The sequence below is a fragment of the Anguilla rostrata genome, chromosome 12 (assembly GCF_018555375.3).
Source record: "Anguilla rostrata isolate EN2019 chromosome 12, ASM1855537v3, whole genome shotgun sequence".
Taxonomy (NCBI): Eukaryota; Metazoa; Chordata; class Actinopteri; order Anguilliformes; family Anguillidae; genus Anguilla; species Anguilla rostrata.
This window is the reverse complement of record NC_057944.1, coordinates 29323396-29344438: the sequence shown is the minus strand read 5'-3', so window position 1 is coordinate 29344438 and position 21043 is coordinate 29323396. Positions and strand designations below refer to the sequence as shown.

General features: G+C 52.3%; 1 protein-coding gene across 6 annotated transcripts in view; it reads right to left on the bottom strand.

Annotated features, from left to right (window-relative positions):
• The window catches only part of numbl (NUMB like endocytic adaptor protein), a 55600-nt gene that overhangs the window by 12671 nt on the left and 21886 nt on the right, over positions 1-21043 (bottom strand). For 2 of the 6 annotated variants that reach the window (XM_064303759.1, XM_064303762.1), the window contains exon 2: positions 2464-2605. In XM_064303759.1, the coding sequence (XP_064159829.1) occupies positions 2464-2589 (126 nt within the window). In that variant the 5' untranslated portion in view covers positions 2590-2605. The other 4 variants (XM_064303757.1, XM_064303760.1, XM_064303758.1 and 1 more) reach the window with 4 other exon arrangements.

Genomic DNA, 21043 nt, shown 5'->3' with positions numbered 1-21043 from the left:
ACTGTACACACATCTACATCCATCTCAGTAACACACTGTACACACATCTACATCCATCTCAGTCACACACTGTACACACATTTACATCCATCTCAGTAACACACTGTACACACATCTACATCCATCTCAGTAACACACTGTACACACATCTACATCCATCTCAGTCACACACTGTACGCACATTTACATCCATCTCAGTAGCCCTCTGTACAAGCACTTAAATCCATCTCCTCTCAGGATACAAAATCTACATGAATATGTATAGGGTGTCCTCACACAGTATATATGTATGCATGCGACTGTGTGTGTGTGCGAGTTCATTATTTATGCATTCAACACTTTAAACTAATGAGGATGGCATTCACATTTAGAAAGGATTCAGAGGTGGAAGGTAAATAGCTCAACAGTCTAATCCCTCCACAGTCACTGAAATCAGCTCGGCTGAGAGCTGAAGACTTGGGACGAGCGCTAACGTTCTCTCTCTCTCTCTCTCTCAGAGTCCTCGTAGCCGAACCCCAGAGAGGCAATTAGCTCCTTTTCTTTTCTGTCTGCGAAAATTCCCGCTCACCTGAGAGTCCAGAGAAAGAGCAAAAATGGCGTCACAAGCAATCGCTGCCGGGTGCCACCGTGACGCGCTGGGCTGCTTCTGCACGTGTGCAGCTCAGTTACGGCTTTAGGGCTCTTTGGCTACACCCTTCAGCTAATAAGAGCCCTGCCGTGGCATCTTCTGTTGCCCCTCTTTAGCTAAGCAATTCGCATTTTGACATTGAAAACATTGACATTTGCCAGGACAAGTCACTTCAGGGCCGTGTTCTTGAAGCAGAGCATCATGGTCAATATCCATTAGACCCCTCTCCTCTGAATGGAAGGCAATGCTATCTACTGTCCTGTCCTATCTATGTCCCCACCACAACACTGTAGCTCTTCCTGGATTGTTTTTTTGGAGCAGACCTTGGGGGAACTCGGGACATCCCACAATGCACTGAGGCTTACTGTATCACTTAACTGGGTGTGAAGAATAATTAAAAATAAAGAAATGTTAAAAAAAAGGAGGGTGAACCGGAGCGCAACTTCAAACGGGGGGGAGCGCTAATTGATCTGCCTCGTCCCCCGGGCTGGAGCGTTAGCGCCTAGCCCGCCGCCGCGGTTCATCGGGGAGACGTCGGCCAATCACAGCGCGGCATGCCGCAGTGCCTCTCGGCCCGCCTCTGCGCTGCCAGCTATGTCAATACCCCCCCCCCCCCCACGCAGTTACGTAAAAGGGAGGGAATGGGGTTGGTAAAGATATGATTGGGGGGCGTGGTATCTACAAGCCGTGTGCCGGTCCTGTATGCTGAATCTTTGCCTCCCGAACCCTCCTCCACCAGCCCCCCGGCCCCCATGTCAGGAAAATCAGCCTGAGGAGAAAGGGCCTAATCGAGGTCAGCAGCTTTCACTCCTCCATTGATCGGTACAAAAAAAAAACTACAAGGTACAAGGTGAGGGCCAGTGACCGGAGGCCAGCAAGCACTTTACTCTCTGATGCGAGGGTCACGCATTAGCTTTCAGGGTAAAGCACAGACGAAGAACGAAAGAATCTGACAGCGCTGATCAAACAGCATTTATGCACAGAATTTATTATTTTTTTTAGTCAAGCAATCAGTTCCTCAGGAAGCTATTTTTTTTCCTTCTAATTGACTTCTCAACTAGTTTGGTTTTCAGCGATCCTGATTAGCTGGCTAGCCTATTGCCCTCAGTAGCATACGGCTGATAAGAACGCTGATGTGCCCCCTTAACGCCATTATTTGAGTGTCAAACGGACGTAGGCTTGGAGCTGCGAACTGACGCTTAGACCAGAGATCTGTGGGATTACGTTAATGCCTCATGGAAAACGCGACACTGTCCAGCAAATTAGTGTTAGATAAACCACCCCCGGTGCTGCATTTCCAAACCAACGGCCATTCATCATTGGGGATCAACCTGTTACTCCTTTCCTGTGATGTGTTTGAAGCTAGTCGGCCAAATTAGAGAGGCTGAACAGGGAGTTAGCTTGATGCATGAAATAGCTAGCCAGGTCACGTAGTAGAGGCGGAATCTAGGCTTGACATGGTGCTGGACACTCCAGTCCAATGAGCCTGGATAGACAGAATGGGCTTTTCCAGCTACCATGTACTGTGGTGTTCTCAAGTCCTAATGCAAAGCTGCCCAACCCTGTACCTGAAGATCTACCATCCTGCAGGATTACATTTCAACGCTAATTTGACACATGTGATTCTACCAATTAGCAGCTCAAAGAGATGAGTTGTTGTGAATGAGGTGTGCTTTGTTAGGGTTGGAGTGAAAGCCTAAGGGATGGTATAACTCCAGAAACAGGGTTGGGCAGCCACTGCTCTAAGGTCAATGATGACAAGGCAAACAGTAGTAATGCTGTGCTATTTCTATCAGGCAGAGGCGAGGACAGCCTGTGGGGCGAGGGGGGCTTACCCGGACGGGGAAGTTGCATTTGCCCTTGCGCACGGCCTCCTCGTCGGCCTGCCACTGGTGGGGCCGGCTGGCCTCGGGCACATAGGTGGGCTTTTTCCTGCGCAGGCTCTGCCGAAGCTTGTTCATCTCCAGGTCCTGGTCGCTGCGGGAGAGAGGAGGAACGAGAGCGGCGATGAGTCACAAAAACACCCTCCGAAAAATCCGCCCGATCTGGATTCCGACCACGTGCGTCGGACAGCGCGGTCCGCATCGACCCCCCCCCCCGCGCGCGGGAACACCCGGGTCGGTACGGGGGAGCACCAGCCCGTAAATCCAGTCCATCGATCGCACCGTGCGCGTACGCCCATAACACATATCAATTGACTGGATAACCCAAGCGTCAATACAGTTTCGACCTGTCCCATTTTTCTGCTCCCGACCCTATCAGAATCGAGGGCTGCCAATCATCACGTAATGAGAAATGTAGGTCATTCCTTAGCCATCAATCACAGAAATGCACCATTTCTGAATTTAAAACTATTAAACTGAAAAGCCTTCCTCTCGAAGTCAGAGGCTCGTAAACTGCCACTTCAGCGTTTTTCACATTGAGCTCCATCTGGAATCTGGATGAGATCATTTCCAATATGACTTTTATCTCCCGCACACCTGACTTCAGTGTCTTTGAACTGATCTGAATTATGCATCCAAGCCGCTCCTCGTTCCGTTTCTCGTCCGCCCGCCCTGTTCTGCATCGGCGGTTCGAGCCGTGGCGAATGAAACGATCGTTCATAACCGGATGTGTTCTGCGCAAGCAGGTTTTCTTTTACCCATAGACCAGGACACAGCACGAGCAAACAGTCATACATCAAATGGTCAAACAAGACACCTCTGAAGACAACAGTAGATTAAAGTAAGGTACACATCTCGGAGTAAATTCAAAACAGAGCGAGCTGAGAGGAACGGATGATGAAAACACTGCGTGCGCTCCAGCTTTGAGATTATACAGAACTGCCGTTTGGAAAAAAACACACACGCTTATTTTAAAATAAAACAGCACGTTACCGTCTCGTCGTTCGTTCACGCATGTCCGCGATTGTCCTTCGCGCTTCTTCTGCTAATTTACTGTGTTTCTGTAATCTTGAACACTACTAACAGCACTGCACGCTCAGCGTTTACTCCCAAAAATCTTTTTGTCACTTTTAGCAGCAGCACGATTTACAAATCGAATTCTCGACTCCCTAGACCTCCGATGGCAACTCTTTGTCTATAGTGTTCAGAGGCTTCTTCAATGAAAACTCTGCAACTATGGGTCCAAAAGATGACCTCATAAAAGGACAAAGCTGTCCTCAACCCAGGAGCGTAGAATAGAGGTACACATCTCCTGCTTGGTTGTGAGTGTATTATATACACACTTAGGGAATGTGTGTGTGCTTCACTTCCCAGTCCTGCTCAGCCTTACGGGCAGAGAGCTGAAAGCATGGGCAGGCGGAAGTGTATACACACACACACACACACACACTGATGTGTTTGTATTTTTAAAATCGCTGATGGCACCTCAAAGGCTTCACTCAGAGCTGGTATGAGTCAGGGCCACAGTCACACAGGCGGCGGGGACGGGGGGGCATTCCTTCGGCACAGCCCCTGCCAATCGAGGGGGAGGCGGGGAGAGAGGGGCTGACTGACTGGTACCTGGATTTGGGCCTGGCGCCTGAGAAGGGGGTGGGGGCTGGGGGTGGGGCGGGTTGACATGGCTCTCTGGGGATGGCCCACGGGATAGGGGAGAGGGGGGTGGCAGGTGGGTGCTCTCTCCATATTCGGGGGCTGGTCTAATCGGAGTGCTATGAGGTCATCTGAGATTCTGGCCACTGAAGGAGCGCTGGGAAGGGGGGGCGCGGGGGGGTGAGACAGAGAGAGCTCTCATTTCATCTCCTGAATCCCAGCCCACTGTGCTCTGACATTCAGTGGCGCTGAGCGTCACCCTCCTGCTGCCGTGCCAATCACATCCTCCCCCCGCCCCGCCCCGCCCCCCCCCCGCCCCAGCAGCCAGTCAAATCACAGGAATCCCACAGCGCCTCCTATCCACCTTACTGCACACTACAGGAGGACTGGGTGAGTGTGAGTGTGTGTGTGTGTGTGTGCGCATATGTGTTTATGCGTGTGTATAAATGCTGTACAGTATTGAGGTGGGCTCACCTCAAAACTCAAGAATAACCAGGAAACAGCAGAGAATTCTGGGAAGGGGCGGAGGGAAATTCCCCTGCAGGAAGGCGTGGGACTGCTGTCCTCACTGTGCTGCTCTGGCCAAGGAGACCCTGTCACTCCCCACGCTCTGGCGGCCAGACGTAACCTTACAGACAGTCTGAGCCGCCATCTCCGCCATGCCGCTGTACTGCAGACTCCCGCCGCCTCCGCCACGCCGCTGTACTGCAGACTCCCGCCGGACCGCATTCCCCCCGACCCGCCCCCGCCCCGGGACCTGCCCCGAGACGCACATCACACCCCGCCCCTCCCACGGCCATGACCTCACCCCCTAATGAAAACCAGCTGGAGACCACGTCTCTGTCCAAAAACAAAAAAGAGCCAGGGACCCCCCTCCCTCAAAGAGCGCACGCACACGCACACACACATGCACACACACACACACGCACACACACCATACACACACACACACACGCACGCACACCATACACACACACACACACACGCACACACCACATGCACACACACACACACGCACGCACATGTACACGAACACACACATACCGTATGCTCCATAAAAAAATACCACCCCTGACTCCACCCCACATTCCGTTATCCTCCATATTAAATGTGCTTCTCCAAATACTTCCATTTGGAAACATCTGGACTGCATTGAGAGAGAGACAGAGATCGGGAGAGAAAGAAAGAGCAGAACCAGGGAGCAGATTTTCCTTTCGTCTTCTTTTCAACAAACCGCCTGGCAGCATCTGCCTCAGTAGCATCTTCCTCTCACCCCTTCCCCCCAATTCAATTCCAAATTTAATACTACATACATTTGACAGAACAATTATATTGCAATGGCAATAAAAGAACGATACCAAATATAACTGTGACAAAACACTTACATAAAAATAATACAGTAATATAAATACTATAGAAGTGCCAGTAATAAAAACAATATGCTGAGGGAGACTCCTCAGGTCTCTTCCTCAGCTGTTTCTCCTGTGGTCTTCCCGCCAGTCCTGCTCTTCCTGACAGATGACCTCGTCCTGAAGCAGGGCGGCGGGAAACAAGGCACCGTTGTGCTCCAGGAAAGACAGGGGGGGCGGAGGAGGGGTGGGGGGCCCTTGGGTGACACTAGCTGTGCCAGTTTGCCCCATTGGGAAAGAGAACAACACCACTAGGGATAACAACCCTACACACAAAAATTATAAATACTCCTGTAAGAAATACAAAACAGACACTTCAGTCTTCTCTGTTCAGCAGCACAACACTAATGGTGTAGTTCCTAACCGTGCCTGTTCTGAGTCTCTGGCCTGCTCCTCAGTCTCACAGGAAGTGTGTGGTCATTATTCAGGACAGGTGCAGCAATGCCTCTTAAGCATCTGAAATCTGGCCCGTGATGACAACGTTGGAAGCAGTCAGGCTGTGTGAGACAACTACTCTGCAGCTGTGCTGTGTGTGTGCGTGTGTGTGTGTGTGTACGTGTGTGTGTGTGTGTGTGTGTGTGTATGCGTGCCTGCTTGCATGTGTGTGTGCATGTGTATGTGTGCGTGTGTATGCATGCGTGTGCGTGCATGTGTGTGTGAGTGCGTGTGTGTGAAAAGCAGTCAAATCATGACTTTCTTATTCCCTCTCTAATCAGACCCCTCCCCCTCTCTCTCTCACTCATTCTCTCTGTGCTGTTTATTGCTTCTCCTCTGGCCCCTGCCCACCTGCAGCACATGTGCTGAGTCTGAGCTGCAGATTAGAGCTCCTCTTTTCCCATAAGGCCCTGGATACCAATGGCACAGAGTCAGACAGAGTGGAGGGGGGGGAGCATGTGAGTCTTTCAGGGAAAGGAAAGGGAGGACAGCACAGACGAGGCAGACAGGGGGAGGAACACAGACGTGTGATAAACGAATGAAACACAGCATCCTACGATAAAGAGACGCTCCGTGAAAAGATCTGACATTGAGCAGACTCCATTTTCTTTGAATCTGCAACCGCCTGGGGAGGGCGGATTCAGCCGGCAGCGCCTCCCCCGCGCTGCGCGTCAGCGCCTCCTCTGGCGGATCGGACCCCTGCGCCCAGCCCACGCCGCGCAGCCGTGCGCGAGAGGCGCGGTCTTCCCACGCGACGCGGGGCGGGGGACGGGAACGGGACGCGGCGGCTAGCGGCGCCCGCTGTAGCGCGCGCGCGCGTGAGACCGCGCTCAGGAAGCCACGGCGGTGAATCAGCTGGCAAACACAGACAGGCCTTACAAAGGACGACTGGAAAACTGGGGCTCAAAATGGGGGGGGGAGATATTTAAGGCAGATACATGATGTGAATAAGCCCTGGCAAAACCACAGTTAACAGAAACACGCTACACGCTAAGTGGTATGTACGTATACATGTACAACTGCTAGCTTCAATGTAGCTTTAAAGGGGCCTGTATCAAACACTACATTGGGTTTAACAGCTAGCTAACCGTGTTAGCTATTCTCAAACCCGATGCGGGGAGTGACCACTGATCGGATCAGCGGCTCGGACGCAAAGCGGGGACGTAACGGGCGGATAATCGCGCCGTCCCCAGAAAGGCGGACACGCTCAGTGAGCGCACACAGAGGCCGGGAGAGTCGCTGCTGAACGCAGCAGGACAGTTACTCAAGTCTCCGCCATTTTCATGCATTTCACTGTTTTTAAGACTCGCAATGCAACCTGTTTATGATGCTATCGTACCTCTCAGTGCGTCTGCGATATGTGTTCAATGACTCAAAACCACATCTTCACCCCAGCTGTGGACCCACCTCTCAGTCAGAAGACTGCAACAGCCAGCAATCCCCTACCTGACTTGAACAGACAATATTGACCAAATTGGGGGCAATAACAAAGAGAGAAATGATTCCAGGGAATTTTCAAACGGCGTTCAAGTTCAGCAGTGCTTCCTCGGCATTCTCTGCCGATGCTCGTTCAGGAACAGCAGCAGCGCGTCTGTGTTCTCAGTCTGTGAGGCTGTAACAGACCTGCTCCAGATACACGGTGTCGCAGTCGGTGTTGGGGGGAAAAATGAACCCAAACGACCAATGAGACGTTGCCAAATGAGGAAGACTGACAGACAGACGAGAAAAAAAGGTCTGATTTAGTGGCAATAAACACTAAAATAGAAACAAAAAAATAAACTACATTTCCACTCAACTGAAGATTAAGTAGCCTATATGTGATGCACATGAAACATACAATTGAATGTAAATACGTCTAAAATAATAACTAATTAAAATCCATTTGTGTCAAGGGGGTGTAATTGTTTTTGTTGTTTCCTTTCAATCAGCAGGCAAGTTGGGCCTTAGAAACAAGGTGTGTGAACCGCACACGGTTCAGGTGTAGCGCTGTAACACTCCAAATCCCAGCAAGCACAGCAGCCCTCTGAGACTGGGGCTGTGCGCACACTTCCTGATTCATGCGAACCCTCCCACAGACAGCAGGACGATTTCACCATTCATAACATGGCTCCTAATCACCAAGCGGCTGCCATTTCACGCCAGACCGCTCATCACAGGTGGGGCGGGGGTTATTTTTTCCAATTAATCCCGAGGATCAGACGGCCATATTGAGCAGCAGACCGGGAATCTGGCCAGGGCGGGCGGGGGGAATCTGGCCAGGGCGGGCGGGGGGGAAACTCTGCGATAATTCCCACGGAATCGGACCAGCAGGCTGCGACCGGAGTTTAACACCTCGTTCACACACGGGGTACGTATCCCGGGCCGACGTTCAGGACGCGCCACTCCGCAAAAGAGGGCGGGGGGAGGGGGAACTAATGAATCGCTGTCCGCCCCTCGCCGTGGAGACTCGGGGTGCGGTTTCTAAGCTGAGCGGCGGTTCCTAGCGCACGAGCACACCGCGCTGAGTCGCGCTGAATCCCTCGCGCGCGCTCGGCTTGCTGCAGGCGGATTGATTTCTTATTTTTTTCATTTAAAAATGGACTGGATGAACCCCAAAAAGCAGGAGAGACGGGAGCCAAAATCACGCTCGGACTGCGCTCCGCTCCATGAGCCCGAAGCAGAGCGATTCCAACCCTCATCACAAACCCCACAGGTGACGCTCAACGTCAAATAGACATTTTTCTAATATATACAGTATGGCGAAGGTATTTTAGCAACAAAAAAAATGCTAGCAACTGGCTACGCGCAGAAGGTAATGGTAACGCGCCGAGATCGGGAGTGGAGCTGCATCAGAGTCGTCTTGCGTCCATCAGATCATAAATTAAACTGGTCGTCACCGCAGTCAAATTCTCAGCGTTATATCAACTCCAAAGAAGTTACACGAGCCCAAAAGGGACCACATGTGCTCCATTAGAGAAAAATGTACGCTATCGCAGTTGTTTTTGCTCAACACGTCCTGCCCAAAACATGTTTACAACAGAAAATTGGCCAACTGACCATTTTTCGAAAGGGGCTGCCAAACAATTGCTTGAGAGCCTCGGTGGACAGAAACCATAGCACCACAAACACCATCTCAGCACAGTGTTCCTGGCTCCTTGCTAATGTATTTCAAGTCTGGTCTTTTCATTAGCGCAGAGGGAAGACTGCCCCCTACTGGCCTAGACACCAATGGCTTTTTTTATTGGAGGGTCTATGAGCCAGACACTCAGAAAGCCAGGCCAACTACTGTACCTTTAAGCGTCAGACAGGAGAAACCGACTGGGGTGGTATAGCCACCCACTGGCTGCTTAATATTCTGATCACAAAACACTGAATATGCTTCCCATGTGCACCGACACACAGAAACACGCACGCACACACACAGACACACACAAACACACACACACTCACACACACAAGGCTGTCACAAGAAGTCCCAATTCCCTGGCCTCTCAGACACACACAGGCCATGGTGACCCAGAGAGCACGGCCTGGCCCGTCTCCCTGGCAACCGGCAGCTCTCCTCGCAGGAAGAATGGTGTAAAACGGAAGAGAGGCAGAAGGGAGGGAGGGGCTGGAGCGCGGCACTGACAGCCTCTCTCTGGGGTGAGAGAACGGTTAGGTACACACCACGTCAGCAGACCATTCAGCATACACTGATCTGGGGTCAGTGTCTCATGCACTCCATCCAGTCTACACTGAACTGGGGTCAGTATCTAATGTAATCCATGCAGTCTACACTGATCTGGTGTCAGTGTCTAATGCACTCTATTCAGCCTACACTGATCTGGGGTCAGTTCCTAATGCATTCCATCCAACCTAAACCAATGTGAGGTCAGTGTCTCCAGCCTTATATTATATATATATGATATATTATGATATATTAGATATCAGTGATGAGCCCTGAGGGGGGGCTGGCCCACTAAAAGCAGGAGCCACCCCGCCCAGGCACCACTCACACAGACCCGATGTAATATAATCTGCTCTCTTAATCCGTCTAAGCCCTGATGCTGAGGCTGAACACCTGTGCAAGGCTGGCAGAAACCTGGCTGCAGGTGGGACTGTGCTGCAGGGTCACCCTCACAACACACAGGTGTGTGACATATGTGCTGTATGTACTACAGTCATGTATGTGTGTGTGTGTGTGTGTGTGTGCGGTGTGTGGTGTGTGTGTGCGGGTGTGTGTGTGTGTGTTACACCCGCTTCACTGAGCAAAGTCCTGGCCCATAACCAAGGATTTTTTTTTTTACCACTCAGTCGTCACTTAAATTCACACAATTCATCTTTTCATCAGTTTAAAAAGGAGAAAGCAGAGAAAGCCATAAGAGTAAGAACTCGCTGTAATATCTGAGAGCACACTCAGTGACCGGTCATTAATAAAACATCGCACTCAAGAGAGATCCATTTCAGCGGATAACTTTCAAAATCCGGAACAAAGACAAATCCCAGCATGATGCGGCATTTCCTCTAATCGTCAAGGAGACGGTGTGTGTGTGTGTGTGTGCATATGCGTCTGTGCGCGCACAAGCATGTGTATGTGTGTAAATGTATGTATGGTACCTCCGTATGTTAAGGGGCTGGCGGGCAGTGTTTGATAGCACAGCGAGGTAGCAGCAGGCGAGCGTGCAGCGGGTTCGAGCCGCACCCGCTCTCAAACACGCTCCAGCCCTCCGACGCGCCGGCTAGTTCAGTTCGGTACCCCCCTATTCTCAGAGCCTCTCTAAATCCCGTTTTTTTTGCATTCTCACACTCTTAAGTTTATATAATCGATAAAGAATCTAATTACCCAGGCAACCTCTCCAAAGGATGAGCCTAGCCAAGTAAAAACTGGAGTGCTCAAAGGGTAGTAGCGCTTATTAACCATAATATAGCCTAAATGCAGCCAGCCTCCTCTTCAGAGTCAAGACAAATAATGAGGGGAGGGGTGTATTTATCCTCATGTTCACAATTGATTGGTAACAAAATAATTGACACCTACAACAACAAATGCATCTAAATATATATACACACTGTCCCAGTTCCCAGTATCGATTCCACAGTATTCACAAACAGCAGGCTGGATAGCAGAGAGAATTAAGAACATAAACCCTGTGTGTCATTAAAACGTAAAGCAGGGAGACAGGGACAGTTCCTCATTAAGACCCCGGGGTCTCCTGTGTGAAAGGTATAGATCCAGAAGATACAGATCCCTTCTGAGTGATGCACCCACCACAACACCACCCCTGATAGAGCGTGTGACCCTCTCCATGCCCCAGAATGTAAGGGTGGGGGTAGGGGTGGGGGTGGGGCCAGAACTGATGCTGATGCAATGACATGAATGGAATATTCCAGCTCCTTTTTCAGGGCCCTAGCCATTTAGAGTCCGACATTCCAGACTGGGGTGGGAATTGGATATATAGCCCTGGGTTGGGTGGCAAATTAAAAATAAAAAACAACAAACTCTCTCTCTCTCTCTTTCTCACTCTCTCCCTCAGACCTCTCTCTCTCTCTCTCCCACTCCTCTCTTCTGTTCCCAGCATGTTCGGTTGCTCCACACAGTTTACCCACAATGCACCCGTACACTTCCTCCTCCGTTTCCTGGGCTCACCGTTGGCTCGGGGCCTTCTGATCCAGGCAGCCGGTGGCTCCGCGGGCCTCCTGTCCCCCCGAGACACACCTGACAGAGCCAAAATGGCAGTGAATGCACACGGTCCTCAGCCACACACAGCCTGTCTGACCTGTACTCTGCCCTGCATGGGCTGCCACGCACTACTGAGGGCAAGACACAGGGCAGGGTGCACTATGGGTACCGACTCAGGCGAGCAGACGTGCGGATACCATGACCCGTCTAATTAGCGGAAAACGCGCTAGGTAAACATCGTCTCTTCCCAGTGACCCGCGCCCACGTTTCCTTAATGCTTTCCAGGGACCAGCGGGCCGGGGAGATTACCCAGAATTCAATTAGCTGGACCAGGAAGTCAATTAAGGTGCTTTGGGGAATCTAATATGGAGGCTGGTACTAATGAAAGCGGAAATGTGCTGCAGGTCCAGTGGCGGCTCCTCAGAACAGCCCCCCAAACCCCACCCTCACACAGGCCAGACAGGTGGAGCAGCGGGCAACACTGCAGCCTGCAGGGAGCATCTGCACCTCCGTCCATCCTTTAGCCCTTTGAAGAGCATGTTCTCTGGAATGTCTTTTTCAAAATTCTACGTCAGTGTTCCAGAACACCATTGCTGTCAGTTACCAGCAGCGATTGTTACATCAGTATTAGAATGGTATGGTAATAACATTCTGATCACATACTTGTGATCTTACAACAAAGGGTTAATGTAGATACCAATACCACTGTTAGAAAATGGCAACCCAGAGGCAAAGTTCTGGGGAATGTATTAGTTTTTACTGATATGCACAGAAGCAGCGTTCACAGAAGAGGAAGATAGAGATGGGGGGGAGGGGACTCACACTCTCCTGCCCCCCCCCCCCCCCCAGCAGAGCTCCTGTGGGCTAATCTCCACACACAGCCGCTATAATCCCCTTCCAATCAGACCACACCTTCCCAAGGCCAAGTGCAGGGGGAGCGGAGGGCTTTACAGAGAGGATGAGCCGGAATCACAGCACATCACTGTGCTCCAAAACCAGAGCCTCTGCCAAGCGCATGAAGACATGTACGTAAATTAATAATAACGGTGATGACAATGGCAATGTAGCCTGTGGGAAATCCTGATCTGACTCCGGTAACTGCAGTTTGAGGACACGGGTCTGGCGGGTCAAAGATCTGGACCTGCTGGTGCCTGGGTTCCTCATCCTGGGACAGCGCAAGCATCCAGAAGGTCCCTGTGGTCCATAATATACGTTTCGTGCAGTCCATCTATCGTCATGGCAACAACAGAAACTTGCTGAAAGCACCCTCACCCCGCTACTGCAGGGCTACCCACAGCCTTGGGGGGCAAATGCCACCATGTTCAAATGGGACATTTAAAAATGAGCCCGTGTGGTGCGTTAGGTCACAAACCCGACCCCGCCCCGTCCCCGCGCTCAGTCCGCACGCGCTCAGTGCAGCTGGGCTGCTTCGGTATCCCGGCGGCATGCAAACGCAAACAGGGGGCGGCGATGTTTATCTCCGCCGCCATCTTCCGCGGTCTTCTCGCTCTCGGCGATGACCGCCCTGCCCCCGCCGAGACCACATCACCTCGACGGGCACCCCAAGCCCCGCCCCCGCCGAGACCACATCACCTCGACGGGCACTCCAAGCCCCGCCCCCGCCGAGACCACATCACCTCAGCGGGCACTCCAAGCCCCGCCCCCGCCGAGATTACATCACCTCGACGGGCACTCCAAGCCCCGCCTAACCTTCAATCATCCGCTCTGACGCTTACTCAGACGATCTGATCCGCCGCCGAAGCTCCATTTACATCCAAAACAAATTTGGATGATGAACCGCCCGCGCCCCTCCCCCCCCCCCCTCCCCCCTCCCCCCCTCGCTCCCCACAGCTCTTCTGAAACGGTCCCAGCGGTGGAAATAAAGACGTGTAAAATGTGATGGCGCATGTTAACGCAGGCATTAGCCTGTCTGGCTGAGAGGGCGGCTCACACGCGGACTCGGGTTTAACCAGCTGCTACGCTAATCAGCCAGGCGCGCGCCTTCCCAAGAAAGTTCGCCGCCGCGCAGTCCTGACAGCTGATCGCTGTGCCGAGGCTGATCACATTAAGGGATGCACAGCGGTGAGCGAGGGACGCCCGCGGACTAGCGAGTGGATCTGCGTCCACAACAGCAAATCACATCCTCCAAACTCACCTCAGCTCTATCGCCTCCACCGCTTCGCCGTCCCCGCTGTCGAAGCTCATCGTGGACGCACAAAGTTGGCTCAGAGCAAGAACGACAGCAAAAAAACAGAGACGCACATCGACGGCAACGTCCAAAAACCTCCAGTCGGTCCTGGTTCGGGGATCGATGGAGAGAGAGGAAAAAAAAGCAGCACTCCTCTTTCTAAGAGGCGAACTTTGAGGAGGAAGAAAACGTGAAAAACACGAGGGGTGTCCGGAGGGGTGTCCAGCGGGGTGTCCGCACGCGACAGAGCGCCTCAGCGCAACGCTCCTGTTTCGGCCTCGTCACAGAGCACAACGCGAGGAAGAGGAGGAGGTCAAAGACGAGGACGCGAGAGGGGGAGAGAGAGAGAGAGAGAGAGAGAGGGAGAGGGAGAGAGAGAGAGAGAGACACAGAGAGTGAGAGAATGAGAGAGAAAGAGCGAGAGAGAAAGAGAGTGAGAGAGGGAGAGCGTGTGCGAGAGAGAGAAAGAGAGAGTGAGAGAGAGAGAGAGAGAGAGAGAGAGGGAGCGTGTGTGAGAGAGAGAAAGAGAGAGGAGAGAGAGGCGAGAGAAGAGAGAGAGAGAGAGAGGTGGAGAGAAGAGAGAGAGAGAGGTGAGAAGAGAGAGGAGAGAGGGAGAGGAGAGGTGAGTTAGCTGCAGAAAGAGAGAGGATGCGATGAGCGGAGTGTGCGCTCAGCGCGCTGATTATCGCCAGCTCCCTTGCGACCCACTGCTCTGCCTGCGCTCAGCGCGCTGTTATTTCCCAGCTGTCCCTTTGCGACACACTCACCTCTCCCTGCGCTCTCATCAGCTTAGGGCTTTAATGCGCGCGGACGCACACACACACACGCACGCGCACACACACACACACACCCCAAGGCCCTCCTGCGCTGTGCTCCCTAGAACCCAGCATCCGCTCCCGCTCTCCCCTTCTCCCTCCCCCTCGTCATCCCCCCGTCCCCTGTGCTGCCTCCTGAGGTAAAATAATCTACTGAGAGGAACGGAAACAGAGAAAGAGAGAGGGATGGTGAGAGAGATAAGAGAGATTGAGGAAGGGGGGAGACAGAGAGAGAGAGAGAGAGAGGGAGAGAGGGAGAGAGTGAGCGGGAGGGAGGGGGAGAGAGAGCGAGGGACAGAAAAACAGTTGTGTAACGCTGAGATTAGCCTGACAATGTACCGTGGGCAAGGCACTGCAGGAGTGTCCCTTCCATAAGCCTATTAATGGGATGGCTGCAGAACACAATGACCTCATCCAAAAAAAGGGACATCACATGTAGCTTGAGGTCCCCCCCTTTATGAAACAGTGCGCTCCCAAAACCTCAGAACTGCACATTTCCCTCCCTGTGCTGCGAGAAATTTTAGACCGATTTTATGCATTGTTACCTACGCATTCAGTAAGACGCACAGGTGAAACACGCTTTTTGCATAGCCCATCGCCAGCGGGTGCTCTTATCCGTGAAGAATCGTGGACAGAGACTTGCTATGTTACACAATGCACTGTAATCCCTGCATAAATACTCCTGCCTGAATAAAAATGCCTAAAAAGGAGCTCCTGTTTTCCCGTGTGCGTGTGCTGTTGCTGGAGCAGTGTGGGATGCGCGCTCACACGCCCGAGCTGTGGGAGGGAATTGATCCAATCCAGATTTCTCCTGACCCATATACAGCACCGCCGCTCCAATGTGCTCACAGAGCCGCTGTGTGCTGAGCGCTGAGTGTGTCCTCACTGCAGCGTGCAGGCCTCAACACACACACACACAGGCCTGAGCTGTGTGTGTACCTCTCTCACACACACACACAGGCCTCAACACACACACACAGGCCTGAGCTGTGTGTACCGCTCTCTCACACACACACACACACACACACACACACAGGCCTCAACACACACACACACACACACACAGGCCTGAGCTGTGTGTACCCCTCTCACACACACACACACACACACACACACACACACACACACAGGCCTGAGCTGTGTGTACCCCTCTCACACACACACACACACCTGCACACACACACGGACACACACGCACACACAGACCTGCACACATACACGTACACACACGCACACACACACATACGCACACACACACAGGCCTGAGCTGTGTGTATCCCTCTCACACACACACACACACACACCCACACACACCTGCACACACACACACACACACACAGACCTGAGCTGTGTGTACCCTTCTCACACACACACACACACACGTACGCACACGCACACACACTCAGGCCTGAGCTGTGTGTACCCCTTTCTCACACACACACACACACACACACACTCACACACCTGCGCACACACACGTACGCACACGCACACACACACACACTCAGGCCTGAGCTGTGTGTACCCCTCTCACACACGCACACACACACACACTCACATGCACACACTCGCACACGCACACACACACACTCAGGCCTGAGCTGTGTGTACCCCTCTCACACACGCACACACACACACACTCACATGCACACACTCACACACGCACACTGACATACACACACACATTCAAACACACACACACACACACAAGCATGCGCACACACACGCACGCACACACACACATTCAAACACACACAAGCACGCACACACACACACACACTCACATGCACACAGGCACACACACAAGCACGCACGCACACACACACACACACACACTCACAGGCACACACACAAGCACGCACGCACACACGCACACACACACATTCAAACACACACACACTCACACGCACACATTCAAACACACTCACACGCACACACACGCACACACACAAGCACGCACACACACACTCAGGCAGCCCCACACTGCTCAAATACTCATGATTTGCAGCTCATAGAATCCCAGTGTGGCAAGCTTTCAAGTAAAAATCACTGACCCTTCTCTGTGAGTGCCAACGACCCTGGTTTCTCCTACTCATTCTCACTCCCCTCCTCCTTCTGTTTCTCTCTCTCCCTGCCTCTTTTCTCCACTCTGTGTCTCTCTCCCTGCCTCTTCCCTCCATCTTTGCTTCTGTGTCAGTGACTCCTCCACCTCTCCTATTATTATCTTCACAGTCAGTCACTCATCTTCCTCAGTCTTCCCTCTCCTCTCTCTGCTGCAGGCAATTCAAACCGGAATCTCTCTTCAAAACAGAAAGCCCTCAACCTATGCAACCCTCAAGTTATGTAAATCCAGACTTCAGTAAAATGTCTCAGAGAAACTGAAAAATCTGAAGCAACAGCAAATATATATGTATACTACAATAATATTTTTTTTAAATATTCAAGGTGCCACTGGACTCTGGACACTGGATTTCTGAAGCTGAGAGAGTGGGATGTTTTAAAAAACACTCATCCATAAGTTACTTTGTGCAACTTCTTCCTCAGCACCTGATGATGTGATGACGATGATGATGTTTAAAAAAAAAATACATGCAAGGTAAATAAGAAGGGATGTACAGTCCTTAAATATACTTGCGCATGATTTGTATTTCCATGTTGTACTGTGGGTTATCCAGTCATTATTATCTCAACCGTAAAAGTTTATCATTTTGTTTGCTATCCATAAATATTGCACTGCACCCAATATTCCCCACACGTTTGTCCCAAAAAATGTGTCATTTGTTACGCGTTCATTGCAGAGTTGTGTATAACGGTTCTCACGCTTCTGTCCAAGGAACGTAATCCTTGCGCAACTTGGGGACTTTCCTTGAATTAAAAAAAGAAAAGAAAAAAGAAAACACCCATTTTCATGGTGTACATGCTGGGTCACTTTCATAGGCAAGAGAACAATCTTATATTCCGTGTGCACATTACCCAGAAGACCTTTGGACAACTGCCCCATAATACTTTTTACTGCCTATAGCTTACACTAGCACAAAAAAAAAAACATGTTGTGATTTATTATTGCTAGAATTATACATCTATAATACCATTAAACTGTCAGACTGGTACTCAGGAGAAAGTGTATCAAATGGCCATGTCTGGACTGGGTTTGAATGCTTTTCCCTGATATGGCTGTGTGAGAGTGTGTGGATGAACTAAATACACCTCTCCCTCCCTCCCTCCCTCCGCAGAACCAGTAACCCCAGAGTAATATTTCTGAGGACAGTATAAACAGGTTTCAGCAGAGCGCTCATACGCGTGCTGAAACACACCAGCTCCCAAGACCCCCAGCCCATGATCCACACACCGTCTCTGACTGGGAGGAGAGCCACACGATGAGCCAAGCGATGCACAGCCACGCCAAGGCAGAGGGGCCACAAAACAATGGCCTGTACTGAGGGGAAACTGAGCCTGTGTGTGTGTGTGTGTGTGTGCGTGCAAGAGAGAGCATGTGTGAGAGTGTGCGTGTGTTTGTGTGTGTGTGTAGCCATATGTGTGTGTGTGTTGTGTCTGTATACACGTGGGTTATGTGTGTGTAAAGGTTGTGTGTGTGTACGTGTATTGTGTGCACGTGCATATGTGTTATGGGGATGTTGTGTGTGTGCTTGTGTTGTTTGAGTTGTGCGTGTGTGTGAGAGAGAGAGAAATGTGTGTGTGTGTGTGTGTGTGTGTGTGTGTGTGAGAGAGAGAGCATGTTTGTGTGAGAGAGAGAGAGAGCGTGTGTGTGTGTGTGTGTGTGTGTTTGTGTGTGTGTGTAGCCGTATGTGTGTGTGTGTTGTGTCTGTATACACGTGGGTTATGTGTGTGTAAAGGTTGTGTGTGTGACGTGATGTGGCAGAGATATGTGTTATGGGGATGTTGTGTGTGTGCTTGTGTTGTTTGAGTTGTGCGTGTGTGTGAGAGAGAGGGGAAGTGTGTGTGTGTGTGTGTGTGTGTGTGTGTGTGTGAGAGAGAGAGAGCTGTTTGTGTGAGAGAGAGAGAGAGCGTGTGTGTGTGTGTGTGTGAGAGAGAGAGAGCGTGTGTGTGTGTGTGAGAGAGAGAGAGAGCGAGAGAGTGTGTGTGTGTGTGTGTGTGTGTGTGAGAGAGAGCGTGTGTGTGTAAATCTGCAGCGTCTCAGAGCATGCTGCTCTGGAGGCAGTGCCCTCATGGCTGAGCACGCAGGCTGGCACAGATCCGCCTGCAGGGGGCAGTGTCGGGCAGTGGGACGAGCTGTGACTCAGCGCAGCGGGACAGGGACAGCGGCGCACCCCCCCGTGGGGCACGGTGCCCTGCGGCCCCTCCCAACGCTCGCTAACAGCCAGAGTGATCCATCGCTGGATCAGCGCGCGAGATGGATGCCTCTTTACTCACCTTCCCATTTATAACCGCTACAGGGTTCTGTGTGTGTGTGGCTGTGTGTGTGTGAGAGAGTGAGTGTGTGTGTGTGAGTGTGAGAGAACAGTGCATGTGTGTGAGTGTGTGTGAGAGGGTGAGTGTTTCTGTGTGTGTACATGTGAGAGTGTGTGTGTGAGTGTGAGAGAACAGTGCATGTGTGTGTGTGTATCTATATGTGTGTGTCTGTGTGTGAGAGTGCGTGTATGAGTGAGAGAGAACAGTGCATGTGTGTGAGTGTGTGTATCTATATGTGTCTGTCTGTGTGTGAGAGTGCGTGTATGAGTGAGAGAGCAGGGCATTTATACAGTGTTTGTGAGTATGTGTATCTATATGTGTGTGTGTGTGTGTGTATAAATGTGTGTGTGTGTGTTCCTGTTTGTGCGCATGCACTCCAATCTGCAGCTTTAAAAGCATACTCCACAGCCGCAGGTTAGCCCAGCCCACAGCAGTCCTTTCTGGGAAGCGGCCTGTGTTAAAGGAGCTAATCAATGATGAGTTCCAGCACACACAGCGCCGCGCCCCCACGATGCCCCGCCTCCCCGCCGATGCGTCAGCACCCATGGCAACTACCCGCAGACACCCTAACAACGTGCCCCAAGCTCAGGCACGCCCGCAGAGCGTCACAGACCTGGGGGGGGGGGGGGGGGCGTGACCGGGAAGTCGCTCACGCAGTCGCAGTCACAGATTCGCCGTTCCGTCCCACGCAGTTTCTCCGTCTCTTAATCTTTTACATAAGAGAGCCGGCGCGTAGCTGCGCTCCCTTAATCCCCATAAACGCACACAAGCCCCTGACCGCACGCCCCACACGCCGCTCATGTTCACCGCCGCGCCCGCTCTGCCCCGCTTTTGGACCGCACGCCAGAGTCCGCCCCGGCTTCCTCCACCCCTCTCAGAGCAGCACGGGTGGAGCCCTGGCACGCTGGGGCGGGGGGGGCGGGGGGCGGTAATTCCTGGCTGTGGCAGGCGGGCACCGCATGCCAGCTTTCAGCTCCAGCAGGACGTGGCTCAACAGTGCTAATGCCCGCCGTCTCCACGGGCTTTAGAGAGAGCCAGACGGACCACACGGCTAACTACTGACCGCTGGCTAGCCCCCCCCCCCCACTGCTCTCTCTCTCTCTTCCTCACACATGCTTTCTTTCTCTCTCTCTTCCTATGTCTCCTGTGCTTTCCCTCTCCTTTACTCATGTTTTCTCTCTCTCTCTCTCTCTCTCTCTCTGTCTCTCCCGCTCTCTCTCTCTCTCTCTCTCTCGTTTTAATTCCTGCCGTTGTTGTTGAGTCGTCAGGACCATGCATGCAATCAGGGTGGCAGCGTAGGTCCGTCACGGTATGACTTCTCATTTCTCCCCTTCATCTACGTCAATCTGCCCCCCCCCACCCCCACCCCAAGCCCAGCCTCCCTCCTCCTGCTGCCTAGCAACCTGGTCCCATGGCAACCGCTGCTACCAAGGGTTTAGAGGGGCGCCTGACGCTGCCTGTTTGGGGAAAGGAGCTCTGACGGAAACAAGCCCGTGGCAGGGTGGCGGTGTGGCGGGGCAGCGCGGTGGCGGGGCGGCGGTGTGGCGGTGTGGAACGCGGTCGAGACCCCGGCCGGTTCGGCGGATATTTGCTGCATAATCCGGCGATCTCCGCGCCTCGCTCCGCTGACGCTGTTCGCGCTCGGTCCTCCGCGTGAACAGCAGCTCCCCCCCGCTCAGACATTACCAAACCCAGCCGAGGCCAGAAAACCCCTCACGTCTGACCCCACCAGCACCATCGCCGAGGACAAAACACACACACAGTCACACACACACAGTCACACACACACACACACACACACACACACACACACACACACACACACACACACACACACACACACACACAATCGCACACACACGGGCGGGTGCCATGGCAATTTCACATCCTCACCAGCACAGTCTCAGCCACGATGCAGCTTTTTTATTTTTTTAAAGCTTGGTATAACCGCTAACCAATGGCACTG